General features: G+C 40.6%; 1 protein-coding gene across 5 annotated transcripts in view; it reads left to right on the forward strand.

Moving 5' to 3' along the window:
• Positions 1–2,844: 2,844 nt before the first annotated feature.
• The window catches only part of ints1 (integrator complex subunit 1), a 32,369-nt gene continuing 19,235 nt past the window's right edge, over positions 2,845–15,978 (forward strand). Inside the window, exons 1-29 of one of the 5 annotated variants that reach the window (XM_039675074.2) lie at positions 2,845–2,966; positions 3,094–3,195; positions 3,373–3,473; positions 3,551–3,829; positions 4,654–4,850; positions 4,935–5,072; positions 5,151–5,310; positions 5,388–5,493; positions 6,443–6,629; positions 6,723–6,868; positions 7,279–7,420; positions 7,645–7,821; positions 9,358–9,466; positions 9,700–9,750; positions 10,221–10,341; positions 10,601–10,678; positions 10,766–10,923; positions 11,041–11,137; positions 11,369–11,460; positions 11,546–11,606; positions 11,687–11,884; positions 13,048–13,177; positions 13,253–13,432; positions 13,747–13,896; positions 13,978–14,157; positions 14,241–14,345; positions 14,423–14,590; positions 14,675–14,786; positions 14,873–15,031. In XM_039675074.2, the coding sequence (XP_039531008.2) occupies positions 3,419–3,473; positions 3,551–3,829; positions 4,654–4,850; positions 4,935–5,072; positions 5,151–5,310; positions 5,388–5,493; positions 6,443–6,629; positions 6,723–6,868; positions 7,279–7,420; positions 7,645–7,821; positions 9,358–9,466; positions 9,700–9,750; positions 10,221–10,341; positions 10,601–10,678; positions 10,766–10,923; positions 11,041–11,137; positions 11,369–11,460; positions 11,546–11,606; positions 11,687–11,884; positions 13,048–13,177; positions 13,253–13,432; positions 13,747–13,896; positions 13,978–14,157; positions 14,241–14,345; positions 14,423–14,590; positions 14,675–14,786; positions 14,873–15,031 (3,736 nt within the window). In that variant the 5' untranslated portion in view covers positions 2,845–2,966; positions 3,094–3,195; positions 3,373–3,418. The remainder of the gene's footprint in view (positions 2,967–3,093; positions 3,196–3,372; positions 3,474–3,550; positions 3,830–4,653; positions 4,851–4,934; positions 5,073–5,150; positions 5,311–5,387; positions 5,494–6,442; positions 6,630–6,722; positions 6,869–7,278; positions 7,421–7,644; positions 7,822–9,357; positions 9,467–9,699; positions 9,751–10,220; positions 10,342–10,600; positions 10,679–10,765; positions 10,924–11,040; positions 11,138–11,368; positions 11,461–11,545; positions 11,607–11,686; positions 11,885–13,047; positions 13,178–13,252; positions 13,433–13,746; positions 13,897–13,977; positions 14,158–14,240; positions 14,346–14,422; positions 14,591–14,674; positions 14,787–14,872; positions 15,032–15,978) is intronic. The other 4 variants (XM_039675072.2, XM_039675076.2, XM_039675075.2 and 1 more) reach the window with 4 other exon arrangements.

Consider the following 15,978-nt stretch of genomic DNA (forward strand, 5'->3'; position numbering starts at 1 on the left):
TAACCTACATTATAACCTAACTTACATTATAAAACGGTCTAACTAGTATAACCTCACACTTCACAGTAAGGTTAGAAGTAAAAAAAAAAAAAAAAAAAAAAGATGTGCTTGTTGATCTTTGCTGGGTTTAGCTGACTGAGGACATCCACACAGTTTAATCCAAAGACGACACTTGTCACTGTCAGGATTTTACTTCGGTTTTGGGAAGGAAAAAAAAACGAGGCACAATGTTTAACCATATTTTGGATAAAACTACGACGGTAATAGCCTGCCGAGACCAAAAATATGAGACGCCTGTGTTGAAAGTCAATGGAGCACTGTGAAAAAGTGTCCGACCTCTGTGGGAGCTGGTTCTTGGCTGGGCTGTGATTGGTCAATCTACATTCTAGGGCGTGGCTTAGCCAAAGGTGAATTGGATAGTCGGTAGACCTACAACCAATCAGAGCAACGCAGTAAGTCAACTACTTTGCATAGCACAGTTGTCAACTACAGAACTTACTTGTTTTAGAAGTAAAATAACGAGTGTTGCTTCTTTCACTTGGTCCTCCATGAGTGCGACCAAAGGAGAAACCACAACGACCACAGGCTTTTCATTACGTCCCATCTTCTTAGCGACCATCAGAGCCAGCTGATAAGTTACACTTTTCCCGAATCATGTAGGAAGGACGGCAAAAATATCTTTCCGATCGACAAATGCCTTGATTGCAGTTTTCTGTTTGTCTATTAAAATTAATGCGCTGTAGATTTATTTTACAACAGACACGACAGCGGAATCTATACATCACAATGCTCCAGCTGCAGTCATCTCTGAGGGAAACCAGTTAAGCGCTCTGATAATGTGATGATTACGTCCCTGCAGATCATCTGTCCATCATCGTATAAAGCCCGCCCTGGCAATTTGATTGACCTGATAATTTTTGACTGATCATAATTACTCCTCAATGGATCGAGTCCAGACTGAACTTCCCGACCAAAAAATGTTGTGGGCGGAGTCCGGGCTGGTATCCAGGCTAGATTTAATCTCCTTCAACACCTTCTTCACTGACCACCGAGTCTTCGCCGTAGATGAGCCTAGCGGCATGAGCGACCTCATCGGCGGACACGGCACCTTCAACTCGGCACCACCTGAATTGCCGTTAACCTGCAGCCATCAGGCAAATGTAGCCTTGTATCCTTTCTGCTTACTTCTGTGTTTTCGCCATCGCAACACTGTAGAAGCTTAAAAAGAAAGAGCAAATTTTCAACTATCGCCGTTCTTGCAAATGCCGCGTTCCAGATGTGCTTCATGCAGAGCCCAAGGAGGAAAGTGGTTTCAACAGATGCCTTCAAACTTCGCTGGGGGGCACTGTGTGAGGGCAGGCCAATCTCCAGCCTCTGGTCAAGCCCGGTGAAGCGCCTATACAGTATCAACTGCCTCGAAATGAGAGCGGTTTATTTAGCCCTGAAAACCTTCCCTCCATATCTGGCGGGACCTACATCCTGGTCCGTACGGACAACATGTCAGTGGTGTCCTACTGTATATAAATAGATATCGGCCAGCCAGGACGCCTTGACGCCCAGACCTGGCGAAACTGCTGAGTGCAGCACCCTCACCCACACCGCTGATGAAGAACCTCCTCACTCAGGCGAACGGGACAATCTGGCACCTCCGCCCAGATCCGTGGGCACTACATGTATGGCCCCTCAATGGGTACCCAGGGACCTCCCAGAAGGTGTCCAGAATACCATGATTGATGCTAGAGCACCGTCTATCAAACACCTCTATGCTCTCAATTGGGAGGCGTTCCCAAGCTGGTGTGCAGCTTGACATAGACCCGCACTTGAATGAAGTACCTTTACTTTCCTTTCTTCAGGAGCTGCTGGATGTGGGCAGGACCCCCTACACGCTCAAAGTATATGTGGCGGCCATATAGCGGTTTTTCACGCCCCTGTGTCCGGCCATTCCTTGGGGAAAAGCGACTTGGTCATTCGTTTCCTCAAGGGGGCTCGGAGGCTCAACCATCCTCAGTGCCCGCAAAGGACCTATGGTCCTCAGGGCCCTTAACGGTCCCCTGTTTGAACCACTTCAGGCGGCTGACCTTAAACCCCTTTCACTGGGTCCACAGCTGGAGCCCGCTTAGATCACGCAGTACCACAACATCCAATAGGAAAATTCAACTGCAGTAGCCACCGTTCAACCTGAAGAGGGCAGCACTCAGACGTTTTTACACCATTTATTGTAGAATTAAAACACTTTCTAATCAAATGTCAAAAAATGTACTCGAATCAATGAACAGCACTAATAAAGCCCCAGTCTTACAGATCATTAACTAAAAAAAGTTGTTTAAGGATTTAGTTACCCTTTTAAGTTTATTTATTTATTTATTTATTTTTAATATGACTTTGTTTTGTTTTTGGAAAAGTCTCAAATTGTCTCTTCTAATTCTTTTAAAGCTCATAAAAGCTTTAATTTAATTAATTTAATTTAACTTAATTTAATTTTATTTTATTATTGTTTGTTTTTGAAATAGTTTTTTTTTGTTTCTTCAAAATTAAGCTCATAAAAGCTTAAGTTTATCATGTTTCATTTTTTTTTTTTATTTATAGAAAAGTCCTAAATGTCTTTTTAATTTCTTTAAAGCTCATTTTTTCAAGCTCAACTTATCATAGTGCTTTTTTGCTGGTCTTTCTTCAGTAACTGTAGATAAGAGGCAATCCAACACAGTACCAATTATAGTGATTGTTTATTGTACAAAATATTCCTAACATAACGGATGGAAGTTTACTGTTATTTTCAACACCTACGACTACACATATTTTGTTTACTACCGGTAATTTGTTTTCGGTTGTCCCGAAATTGCCACTGAGTGAGACTCCATTGCTGTAGGCGGCGCTGTCGCTCTTTCAGGAAACTCTCCTACTGCAGCAAGAAGAAGTACGGACACTGTACACGGCAAATCATGTAGCAGAGCATTTGAAAGACTGAGGTAGTTTATATTCTTTTTATATTCTACTCTTACTATGTCATTATATTAAATATATTGTACTGTTAGCACTAAACGGTATTTCTAAAAAGTACATTGTGTTAAGTTTGATGTTTTTTTTTTTGCTAAGACATTAGCTGCTAACATGCCAAATGTTGAAAGACTCGCAGACCAGATGCAGCTTGTAAACAAACACAGAAGTCAAGTCGAATTGAATTAAGAGCTCTAAAAGGTAATACAAGGCGTTTTACATTTTTTTCAGTGTTATAATATCAATGTTACCATCTCCGAATATGCCATATCAACAACATATCGGCAATTATAGTTGACCTGAATGCAGCTATTGTATGTATGTATGACGATATCATTGTAATTCCTCTAATGTTGATCAAAGTTGGTTGTATTTAAGTCTCTTACAGTTACAGTAAGTCGGCACTTGTGGAAATTGTGTAACAATGAATCGGCCAAAGCCAACAAGTATTAGGCGTCCTAGTAACACCAAACCATCAGGTAAGAGTGTTTAGCTGTGAATATATCACATACATTTCATGTCAATTTTCTGACATGTCTTTATCATCCTGTGACAGGTCACCCACCTCCTGGGGATTTCATTGCTCTTGGAGCAAAGAGTCAAGGCAGTGAGCCCAAAGCAAATCCAGCTCTCTTGAAGCCACCGTCCGCCGTTTTGCCCCCAGACCGCAAGAGAGAGTCATCTTCATCCCTACCCTCTTCCTCCAGCCTGTCCAAGCGGCCCAAGCTCTCTAGTACTCCACCTAGTGCCCTCTCACGCCTCGCTGAGGTGGCTGCCGTTGACAAAAGATCAATATCCCCCTCAATCAAAGAACCATCTGTAATTCCTATTGAAGGTAGGATTCAGAAAAACTTTAATCTAATTTAGGGTTTCACAATGTCAGGAATTTCTAGTTGATACCATTGGAAGTCAAATCCATTAATTAACCAACTTTAATACTAAAGCCGAAAAGAAAAAGAATGATCAAACTCTTTTAATTTAAGGGGCCCTTTTATGATTTTTCCCTATTTTGATTTTAGTTAGTGTGTAATGTTACTGTTTGAGCATAAAAAAGATCTCAAGAATAAAGAAAATGTTTGAAAAATAATGTGTTTTTTTTGGACAATCAAGCATGAAAGCATATCCTAGTACAGCCCACAAACAAAATCAAGACATTGTAAGAGGGCATAATAGGAGCCCTTGAAAAAAAAGGGTAATTATTAACACAAACTTTAAAACGAAAATGAAAACAAACAAGTAAACTAAAATAAAGACCATTTCTTTATTTTATTTAATAAAAGACCAATAAAATAATTCAAATATTATTATACAATATAAGAAGTGCTTATACAAGTATTCCCTTTTGAAAAAGAATTGCGCTTCATTTTATTTGAAGTCGACATGAAATGAAAATTCACTTTATTTTCCAAATGCACCTTATATATCTTATTATGAACAGTTCATTTGTGCATATGTTACATTTAAAAAAATTTTTTTGACCTTATAATATTAATTTTTACCAGTTTGAAATGCTTTTGACCATTTTACAGTAAATATTGTAGCATTTACTGTATGTGTTACTTTAGACATCTGTATTGCAAATCCAGTTTTCATATTTCCATAGATGTTGTTTTTACAATCAGTGTGAATTCACACAACATGTGTTTGCTTTTTTTTCAGTGTCGCCTGCTGTTCTTCTGGATGAGATCGAGGCAGCGGAGGCCGAGGGTAATGATGACCGCATTGAGGGTGTTCTCTGCGGGGCTGTCAAACAGCTGAAGATGAACAGAGCCAAGCCTGACATGACGCTGTACCTCAGCCTCATGTTTCTGGCCAAAATCAAGCCCAATGTATTTGCCACAGAGGGTGTGATAGAGGTAGATCTCATCTCCTGTGCTTGAATATACTGTTGCTTCTGGTGACGTACTGTATAGCTAATTGTGTTGAACGTCTTTGATCAGGCTCTCTGCAGTTTGCTCCGCCGTGATGCCTCAATTAATTTTAAGGCCAAGGGGAACAACCTGGTGTCCGTGCTGGCCTGTAACCTGTTGATGGCCGCCTATGAGGAGGATGAAAACTGGCCTGAGATATTTGTCAAAGTAAGCAGTGCTTCTGACCAGCATTCCTGTCTCACAGTGATCATAGTACTAATACACTGTCATTGTGGTGTTCCCCAGGTCTACATTGAGGATTCTCTCGGTGAGAGGATCTGGGTGGACAGCTCGCACTGTAAAACATTTGTGGATAACATCCAAACTGCCTTCACAACAAAGATGCCTCCTAAGAGTATGCTGCTCCAGACGGAAACAGGACGGTCAGGAGGCGACCTCAGTGCAGGTCGGTGGTCCAAGACTTTATTCGGTCATGTGTAGGTTAGTAACAAAAAGTGTAATTGATTCAAAATACTGTTTTAGGGAACAGCCCTCATCCTTCCACTCCGGATGAAGATGAAGGTCAGACTGAGCTTCTAATTGCTGAAGAGAAACTCAGTCCAGAGGATGATGGACAGGCCATGCCAAGGTATGGAACTACAGATACTCAAGACAATATAGTAGTAGTCTTTGATTATAAAGAACTGCATTACATTGAATAATTATGTTGAGAGCTTGTAGTAATATTTAATAAATTGAGAATGCTACATTGCATTGTTTTGACTTCAAAAGTTTGGGGTTGGTAAGAATCCATGTATTCAACAATGATTCATTAATATGCTGATAAATTAACAGGAAATACTTTTACATCGATAAACACTGTTCTTTTAAACTTTCTAATTATCAAAAATATTAATTTCCACAGAAATGGTTTCAACAAGCAACACTGATAATAATCAGAAATGAAATCAAATCATATTTGAATTATTTCTGAATGGAGACTGTAGAAAATTCAGCTTTGGATCACAGGAATAAATTACATTTTAAAATATATATATGACAAAAAGTTATTTGAAATTTAAATAATATTTCACAGTATTACTGTTTTTACTTTATTTTTCTTAAAATAAGTGAAGGATTGGATAAGATTTAATTTTCCAAAACTTTAAAAAATCTGGCAGACTCCAAACTTTTAAACCATAGTGTATATGTTACTAATATGTTGTATAAATATGTTGTTAAATATTTAACAGAATATATATATATATATATATATATATATATATATATATATATATATATATATATAATGTTACATATAAATGAGTGTCTTTAACTAGCCAATTATTTTTTCTGTGGAATTGGTAGTTATTATGTTATTACAGTTATTATGAATTTTCATTGGTACTGAGATTTTTGAATTATGCCCGCAATATGCAGGTATTTAAATTTTTTTGTAAATAATTTGTAATTTTTTTTTAAATTTTTGTAAAAATTGTAAAAATAATTTGAAAAAAAAAAAAAAAACATAATTACAAATCTGTACCTTGTAACATGGTTATGTGGATGTGTGTAACCATTATCTGCTTTGCCTCCAGGTACGAAGAGCTGGCTGAAAGTGTGGAGGAGTACGTGTTGGATGTTTTGAGGGACCAGCTGAACCGTCGCCAGCCCATGGACAATGTGTCCAGAAACCTTTTGCGACTTCTCACAGCCACCTGTGGTTATAAAGAGGTCCGACTGATGGCCGTGCAGAGACTCGAGATGTGGTTACAGAATCCCAAGGTACAACAAGGTGGACAAAAGAGAGGAAGTGTCTTTGTCTGAGAGTGTGAAACCACATATCTAAAGGTTTGTTCTTGTTTGATGCTTTTCCAGCTGACTCGGCCAGCACAGGATCTTCTCATGTCTTTGTGCATGAACTGTAATACACACGGCTCAGACGACATGGAGGTCATCTCGAACCTCATCAAGATCCGCCTCAAACCTAAAGTTCTCCTCAACCACTACATGCTGTGTGTCAGGTCTGGATTACACCTTCAAACATGAACTCTTGGATTATTCTCCACAAAATTATAAGTTAGTAATTAAAAGTCTTGGGGTGTAACGGTACACACTAATGCTGGTTTGGTATGTACCTACTTGGATCCAATAGCAGCTCACTCTTTGTCTTTTGCTATATTTCAAGATGTGTTTGCAACATCAAAGTCTATTGATACAAATGTCATTGTCCCATCCTCTTGAGTTTGAAATTACTTTCCACATGCAGAGAAGTTCCTCACATGCAGTGGTTAAAACAACACTGTGTTTATTCGGTACACATGCGTACTGCACCAAAAATATTCAGTCTGAGTACATGTACCGTTACACCCGAGTAAAGTCTAAATGCTTTTTGTGATTTTATGGACCTTTTTGTCTTTTTCATATTCTGCAGGGAACTTCTAAATGCTCACAGAGATAATCTGGGCACCATGGTGAAGTTTGTGATCTTTAACGAGTTGTCAAATGCCAGAAATCCTAATAATATGCAAGTCCTCCATACTGTTCTGCAACACAGCCCAGAGCAGGCACCCAAGGTGAGTTTTCGAACAACATTGTTGGCTTCATGCACAATAACTGTATTCAGTGTTGCTTACCAAGTCGATTGTAACTGTTAGTTTTGCTCATACTTGTTTTCAAGATCCCTATCTCTCAGTATCAAACTTTGACCCATTCCAGTTGTGGCATTAAAATGAAAAGTATGGACGTGAAAAGTGTAATAACATTTATTTTGAGACCTTTTGTTTTGTCTTGTTCCTAGTTTCTGGCAATGGTATTCCAGGACTTGCTGACCAATAAGGATGACTACCTGCGGGCATCAAGGGCCTTGCTTAGGGAAATCATTAAACAGACCAAACATGAGATCAACTTCCAGTCCTTCTGTTTAGGCCTCATGCAAGAGAGGAAAGAGGCCACTTATGTGGACATGGAGTTTAAAGTGAGGACTAAATAGGTGTATTTATTATGCGTAGTTTCTTAAAAGAAAATGTGTTTTGATTAGCGCTGTCAGTTTAACGTGTTATTAACGGCGTTAACGCAAACCCGTTTTAACTGTGTCAATTTTTTTATCCTTCGATTAGCGGTCCTTTTGGCCTAGCAAACTTTGTAGTTTTTTCACATGCTTTTGCAACAGGGCGCGGGATGCGTGGCGCTGCGCTATGAAACCCATTCATTTCAATGGCTTTCGTCGCACAGGGAAGACTTTTTTTTTGCTTCGTCGACAAAAACGCAAGTGGATCTAGCTAGACCGGAAACAAAACAACAGGCACGCCGCACACACACGTTTGGGCTTGCGAGCCGACCAAATAGTTGGTTAACGTTACGTTTTGAGTGGATGACGAGCGCGAGATGCCGAAATGGATGCCAATAAGATTCTGAATGGAAACTTTACTGTACTAAAAAGTTGCCAAATGGTTCAGTTGACAAGACCAAAGTGATCTGTGTGTTTTGTCGTTGTGAACTGAGCTATCATCCAGTGTTGTAGTACTCGAGACTCGGACTCGTCTCGGACTCGGTCTCGAGACCATATTTTAATGGTCTTGGTCTTGTTATGGACTCGTGTGCATTTGGACTCGGAATTGACTCGTACTCGAACATTTTTTTTTTAGGACTCGTAATTATTCCCGAGTCGACTCGAGTTAAATGAAAAATATTTTTCATGATTATTAATGTATGTTAATAAAATATTTCTTTAAATTGATTGACACGCCCAGTGATTGGTGATTTTCTAGTGTGCAACAGCGCATGACAAATTGTAATAAAATTACTTTTAACACCACCTACTATGTGGCCTTTTTACCCTAAACTGATCATATTTTTTAAACTCTAAGTAAATTCAGTAAAAAAAAAAAAGGATTTCTCTAAGTAAATAAAAGTAAATTAGGCAATCAACCCTCACTGGTCTCGGTCTCGACTCGGACTCAGCCGTCTCTGGTCTCGGACTCGACTCTCTATGGACTCGGTCTTGACTCGGACTCGACTCTCTCTGGTCTCGGTGTCGACTCGGACTCGAGTGAGGTGGTCTCGACTACAAAACTGCTATCATCATCGCAGCATGTCCAGTCTGAAATGATTGCTAAGCACACACACACACACACACACATAGCTGATGCGAATTCTCCGCCCCCTTGTAAATATTGATGGACAGTGTTACATTGTGTGAGAGATTATTTGCTCCAAGTGAGAATGTTAGTGTGAATTTGAACACAGTAAATGCCAATGTTGTTTTCAATAAAAAAAACATTTGCACAAAGCAAGCCGATCCACTTTTCCGTGTTGATAAGAGCATTAAAATGAGAAAAAATAATGTGAGGAAAAAGAACTCAAGAGACATTTAGACTAGATAAAAATGTGCGATTAATCACGAGTTAACTATGAAATTAATGCTATTAATCGCGATTAAATATTTTAATCGTTTGACAGCACTAGTTTTGATGTAATGCCTGTACATAATTAGTTTTTTTATCCATCTCAGGAGCGGTTTGTCATCCAAGTGACTGATCTCTTGACGGTGTCCATGATGTTGGGGATCACGGCTCAGGTCAAAGAGGCCGGCATTGCGTGGGACAAAGGAGAGAAGAAGAGTAAGATGTTTTATACTCTTAGTGCCTTATATCCAAGGGCCTGTTTACACCTGATCACTTCATGGGTTTTTACTGATGTTTGTTAAAAACGATTCCATTTACACTTGGCCACATAAATGTGTCTCCGCAAAACGAATATATATCCGATCTTCAATTCCCGCGCTATATGCAAATTTAACGGAGTTCACGTCAATGAAAGCAACGAATATGAGATGCATTTTATTTATCATCAGCTAATTTCAAGACCAAAGGCCGCAATAGGAGAGAGAGCGGCACCGGCACTGGTAAGATCATTTTGTCTCACTACTTTTAATGAAGATGATTGTGTGTTAAGCGTCTGAGACTTTACTTTCAGTTTTATTTGCTGCAGTTTGGCTTGCTGAAGAGATGCTCAGCTACTCATCTGCGGCAATGCGTGCTGCAGGGGCGCTGTCATATCTGGCTATAACATGTCATAAATCCTATAACACGCTCTCACACGTTTATTTTTTGTAACATTTTGGGAGGAGTTAAGTTTACATATGTGGTTTCAACTACCAGATGCATTTACACTTGTCCAGTTTTGTTTGGAAATAGTCTCAGACCACCTCCTGAAGTGGTTTGAGTGATCTTGTTTAAATACGTCTCAGAAGCATTTCGGAGGGCATTTACACCTGGTCTTTTCGTGATCGGAAGTGACCAGGTGTAAACGGACCCCAACATTCAAAACTGTTTTTTTTATGATAATGAGGTTGCGAATGTGTCTGTATTTCAGATCTGGAAGCTCTGAGGTCCTTTCAGAACCAGATCGCTGCCATCCAGAGAGATGCCGTGTGGTGGCTACACTCCGTGGTTCCCACCATCAGTAAAGTGGGAGCTAAAGACTATGTGCACTGGTATGGATAAGAGGGATGTGGGACCAGTTTTTGTTATTGTTATAGGCACAGTATGTAAAATAATACAAAGAAATATGAGAAGGACATTTTAAGCTATGAAACTTGCAGGATGTTTTAATGGTGCAAATACCTTTATACGTCAAATTTGTCTTATATTCTCATGTCATGACCCCTTTTAAAATGTGACTCACTCGCTGCTTGTAAGACTATGGCCTACAGCAGATTGTTATTTGCTGATTGTTTCGTTGTGTTTCAACAGTCTTCACAAGGTGCTTTTCACAGAGCAGCCTGAGACATATTACAAATGGGATAACTGGCCACCTGAGAGCGACAGAAAGTGAGATATCATCTCTGATTGAACATCGTACAGAAAGAGTGTTTTTTTTTTTTTAATAGATGCTAAAGCGTTTCTCCTGTTTGTTAGTTTCTTTCTCCGGCTGTGCTCTGAGGTTCCTCTGCTGGAGGACACACTGATGCGCATCTTGGTGATCGGTCTCTCTCGTGATTTGCCCCTGGGCCCTGCTGACGCCATGGAGCTGGCCGATCACCTGGTGAAGAGAGCTGCAGGAGTTCAGTCTGATGGTAAGACAATGCTCCTTGTTAGAGGAATGTTGGTACAGTACACGCCTAGCTCAGACCTTTTCTGTTTTTAAAGCTGCCCATGTGATTATGTTTGTCTTCCTACATCGTCAACTGTAGACTTGGATGTGTTGCGAGTCGAGAGGATCCAGCTGATTGATGCTGTGCTGAACCTTTGCACCTACCATCACCCAGAGAACATCCAGCTTCCTGCAGGGTACGGCCTTTACCCTTCACCCAGTTTATTCCCTGCTGTTTTTTCACTTCTGTTTTATTAGGCAGTGATTCATCAGCTTTATATTGCCGGATAATTATTGGGTGTCATGGGCTATTTTCTTTGAAAGATTAAGCTACTCTGTGGTTTGTCCGCTCCTGGAATCTGTTACTCTATTTGTGGTCTGTTTATTCGTCTGAGAGGTGAAATACTTTATTAAATGTTCCATTATAGGTATCAACCTCCTAATCTGGCCATATCAACTCTTTACTGGAAAGCCTGGCTCCTGCTGCTTGTGGTCGCAGCATTCAACCCGCAGAAAATCGGTGAGGCCAGATATGATGCAATACTTGCATTTCATAATAACATCTCATTAGAACGCCATTACATCTCTGTCACCGACGGTTTCAGGTTTGGCAGCGTGGGATGGTTACCCCAGTTTGAAAATGCTCATGGAGATGGTTATGACAAAGTAAGTGTTCTGCATATTGTGTGGAAATGTGGTTTTATGGATATTTCAGCACTTGACTCTTTGTTTTGCTCTCTTCTCAGTAACTACTCCTACCCTCCGTGCACGGTGGCCGACGAGGAGACCAAAACAGAAATGATCAATCGAGAGCTGCAGATTTCTCAGAAGGAGCGGCAGGAGATCCTGGCCTTTGAGAGCCACCTGGCAGCCGCCTCCACCAAGCAGACCATAACAGAGAACAACAGCCTTCTGCTGTCCCAGCTCACCAGCCTGGACCCCAAGTATGACTTCCCGTTTGTCACTGCATTAATAATCCTGTGTGTTTTTAAAGGGACACTCCACCCATTTGCATTAAGCTTTCCATTGTTAGAAACACAGTTATACTATTGAATGGTCGTGCAACACTCTCTCATTTTCCCCTGAGATGAGAGAAATCTGCTATTTACCTTTTTCACTTCCTCCTACAATGATGCAAAAATTGTCAATTTATATCATTGTAGGAGGAAGTGTAAGAGGGGGGATTTCTGTAAAGACTACAAGCACTAGATCCCACCCATTCAAAGCCGACCATATGGGGGTTGGACCTAATGCGCTAACAGACCAATCACAGATCAGTGCCAGTGCATCTGATTTCACCGGCAGAAAGGTCTTGAAAATATGGACACGCAGACCGATGCATTTTGGAGGATTGGGATTACACATAGTGTTAGCTATCTTTTTTGGAAGCTACGCTAGCAGGCTCTTGAGCTGTGTAGAAAGCCGAGTAGTAACTTTAGGGGTTACCGTCAATGCCGACCATCAATGTCCGGGATTCAGCTTTTGCTTTCTGCAGTCGCTATTCATTGTTTACATCCACAGCTTTGGTTTCAATCTAACTGAATTCATTCTGATTGGAGAATCTGAATGTAGTGTTCACATGAACACTAAAAAAATTATCGGTTGATGTGCGTTTCAACATTGCTAAGAAAATTCCCGCTCCTCCGTGAGAGAAACGAGATCGGTGCGTCTCACAGGTGTCGCTCATCGGTACTCACGCCACCGGCCTCGCACGTTCTCCACACGGCCCTCACTCGTCCTGCTCGCCACAGTAAACATGATGAATGGCGACTGTAGAACACAAAAGCTGAATCCCGAACATTTTGGGCAATCTCAAAACACATTTTCGGGTAGACTCATCACGGAGACTTTCTAGACTAGCCTAGAGTTGCTTAACTACTGTGCTGTTACCAGTAGGCGTGGTGAAGCAAGTGCATTCTGGGAGTTGTTGTCTTTCATCCACATAAGCCAAAAATACATTTTCTGGCTTTTCTCAGTCTAGAAAGCTCCAAATTAAAAAATAATTTCACATTTCTTCTACATAAATTACCCTTTTTAAATACACATTCAACTTTCCAGAGGTGGAGTGACCCTTTAAAGAAACTGACCCTGTCTTTGCTTCACTTAGGGGACCCCCACGTAGGCCACCTCCTCTTGTCCTGGATCAAGTGAAGACTCTGAACCAGTCTTTGCGCTTGGGCCATTTGCTCTGCCGCAGCCGCAACCCTGACTTCCTTCTCAATATTATTCAGAGACAAGTAAACACTTTCCTAAGCTGTTCTTAATAGCCATGTTTAAGGGACTCGCTAAATTTAATATTTCCCCCCGTCCAGGCCTCCTCTCAGTCTATGCCGTGGCTGGCTGATCTCGTCCAGTCTAGTGAAGGGTCGTTAGATGTGCTGCCAGTTCAGTGCCTGTGCGAATTCCTCCTCCACGATGCCGCTGATGACTCATCTTCAATTGATGATGAGGAAGAAGGAGAGAGCAAAGAGCAGAGAGCGAAGAAAAGACAGGTAAATCTCAGTCTCGATCTCACATGTCAGTTGTCTTCTCAATGGGCCATATTTTATTTTCCTATATTTTTTTCATAAAGTATGTAATACTTTTTATCCCAAAGTCAAAGTTTTTAACATTGTTAATAATAAGAAATGTTTCTTGAGCAGCAAATCATCATATTAGAATGATTTCTGAAGGATCATGTGATTAATGATGCTGAAAATTCAGCTTTGATCACATGAATAAATTACATTTTAAAATGTATATAAATAGAAAACTGTTATTTTAATATTTCACAATATTATTGTTCTCACTGTATTTTTCCCTCCAGAGGCAGCAGAAACAGAGGCAGCTTCTTGGGCGGCTGCAGGACCTTCTGCTTGGTCCCAAGGCTGATGAACAGACCACATGCGAGGTCTTGGATTACTTCCTGCGCCGTCTCAGTTCTTCTCAGGTGGCCTCTAGAGTGCTGGCCATGAAGGTACGGAGTTAATTAACCATCCACCAGTGCTTGGTTCATTTAGGACGCTTTAATAAGATTGTTGATTGCGATGTGTGTCAGGGTTTGTCTCTGGTGCTGACGGAGGGAGGATTAAGAGATGGAGAGGAGAGGGATCAACTCATGGAGGAGGACTCCGGAGATGCAGAGTTATTGCCAGGCTACCAGTGGCTCCTTCAGGACCTCCCCAAACTGCCTCTGTTTGACAGCGTGAGAGGCTTGACGGCCAGCGCCTTACAGCAGGTCAGTTTACCTACACAGTTACAAGAATATCAATATCGGTAACTTGATCAGCTTATGTGTGTGTGGTTTTCCTTTTTTGTCAGGCCATTCACATGGAGACCGATCCTCAAACCATCAGTGCATACCTGATTTACCTATCCCAGCATGCACCAGTGGAGGAGCAGTCCCTTCACAATGACCTGGCCTTGGTTAGTCTAAACCTACATCATTTTATCAGTCTGATAAAAGCTCTAGTCTAATCCGTCTCTCCTCTCTGGCTTCTCAGGATGTAGCTCGCTTGATAGTGGAACGCTCCACTATAATGAACTGCCTGTTCTCCAAGCACTCCTGCAGACCCGAGTCTGACGCCGTTCTCTCCGCTCTGATCACCATCTTCTCTGCCTACATCCGTCGTATGAGGAAGACTAAAGAGGGAGAGGACCTCTACAGCTGGGTATGGAACGATTAACTGGAACTGGAAATTCAAATTGCCGCTTGCTTGTTCACATGATTAAAGACCAAATTTTAAACATCACAGTCAGAGTCTCAGGATCAAGTGTTTCTTCGATGGACCACAGGAGAAACAGCCACCATGCACATTCTGGTAGTCCATGCTATGGTCATCCTGCTCACGCTGGGACCTCCCAAAGGTGAGTGTGTCCTCTGTTGCAGTGTGTGGGGATTGATTCTGCCTGTACTTAGAGTAACAGATACTGTGATTGTTTTTTTTTGTTAGGGGAAAGTGAGTTTTATATACTGCTGGATATCTGGTTTCCTGATAAAAAGCCCCTTCCTACCGCATTCCTGGTTGACACGTCTGAGGAGGCCCTTCTTTTGCCAGATTGGCTGAAATTACGAATGATCCGCTCTGAGGTCGCCCGATTGGTCGATGCAGGTATAGATATCTTGTATTGATGCTAAGGAAATACCAAAGTAGCATTTATTTGATTTAAAATACAGTAAAAACAGTAATATTATGAAATATTATATATAATAAAATGAGGATGATATATTTAATTCTTATAATATTTAATATATTTTAAAATGTAATTTATTCCTGTGCTGGAAAGCTGACTTTCAGCATCATTACTCCAGTCTTCAGAGTCACATATTTATTTCTATAGCACTTTATACAATACAGATTTTCAAAGGAGCATCACAGTAATAATCAGTCAAATAACTTGAGACAAATTAAATTTCAGCTATGAGCAGCTCTAAAAAGACAATGGTATCATTATTAGTTTATGTAACTGTCATTATTCAGCTCAGTTCAGGTCAAGTTTTCTTCACATCCAACAGTGTCAGTGCAGTCAAATCAATAATATTACTGAATATTAAAGGGTTGGTTCACCCAAAAATGAAAATTCTGTCAGTGTTTACTCACCCTCATGTTGTTCCAACCCCGCAAGACCTTCGTTCATCTTCGGAAGACAAATTAAGATATTTAAGATATTAAGATCACTCCTGCATACTAGTCCATAGGCTTCTTGAGGGAATGACTCTTGCTGGCATCGAAAAGTCATCAAAGACATCGTTAAAATAGTCCAAGTGACTACAGTGGCTCAATTTTAAATTTATCAAATGACGAGAACACTTTTTGTGTGCAAAAACAAACAAAAATAACGACTTTATTTCAACTATTCACTTCCTTCTCCATAGGCCTGTAGTCAGTTAACGTAGTGTGATTGCGTAAAGCTACGTCACACGTAGGCTCACTATTGGCCGACGCTGGTCATGTGTGTGACGTACAATAACAGAAGCTTACGCTATTAAACTAGTAACCTGACAAGGGGAGGCAGAGGGAGAAATAAACGAATAGTTGAAGTAAAGTCGTTATTTTTG

This window comes from Pimephales promelas, chromosome 3, assembly GCF_988280905.1.
Source record: "Pimephales promelas chromosome 3, fPimPro1.hap1.1, whole genome shotgun sequence".
Classification (NCBI taxonomy): Eukaryota; Metazoa; Chordata; class Actinopteri; order Cypriniformes; family Leuciscidae; genus Pimephales; species Pimephales promelas.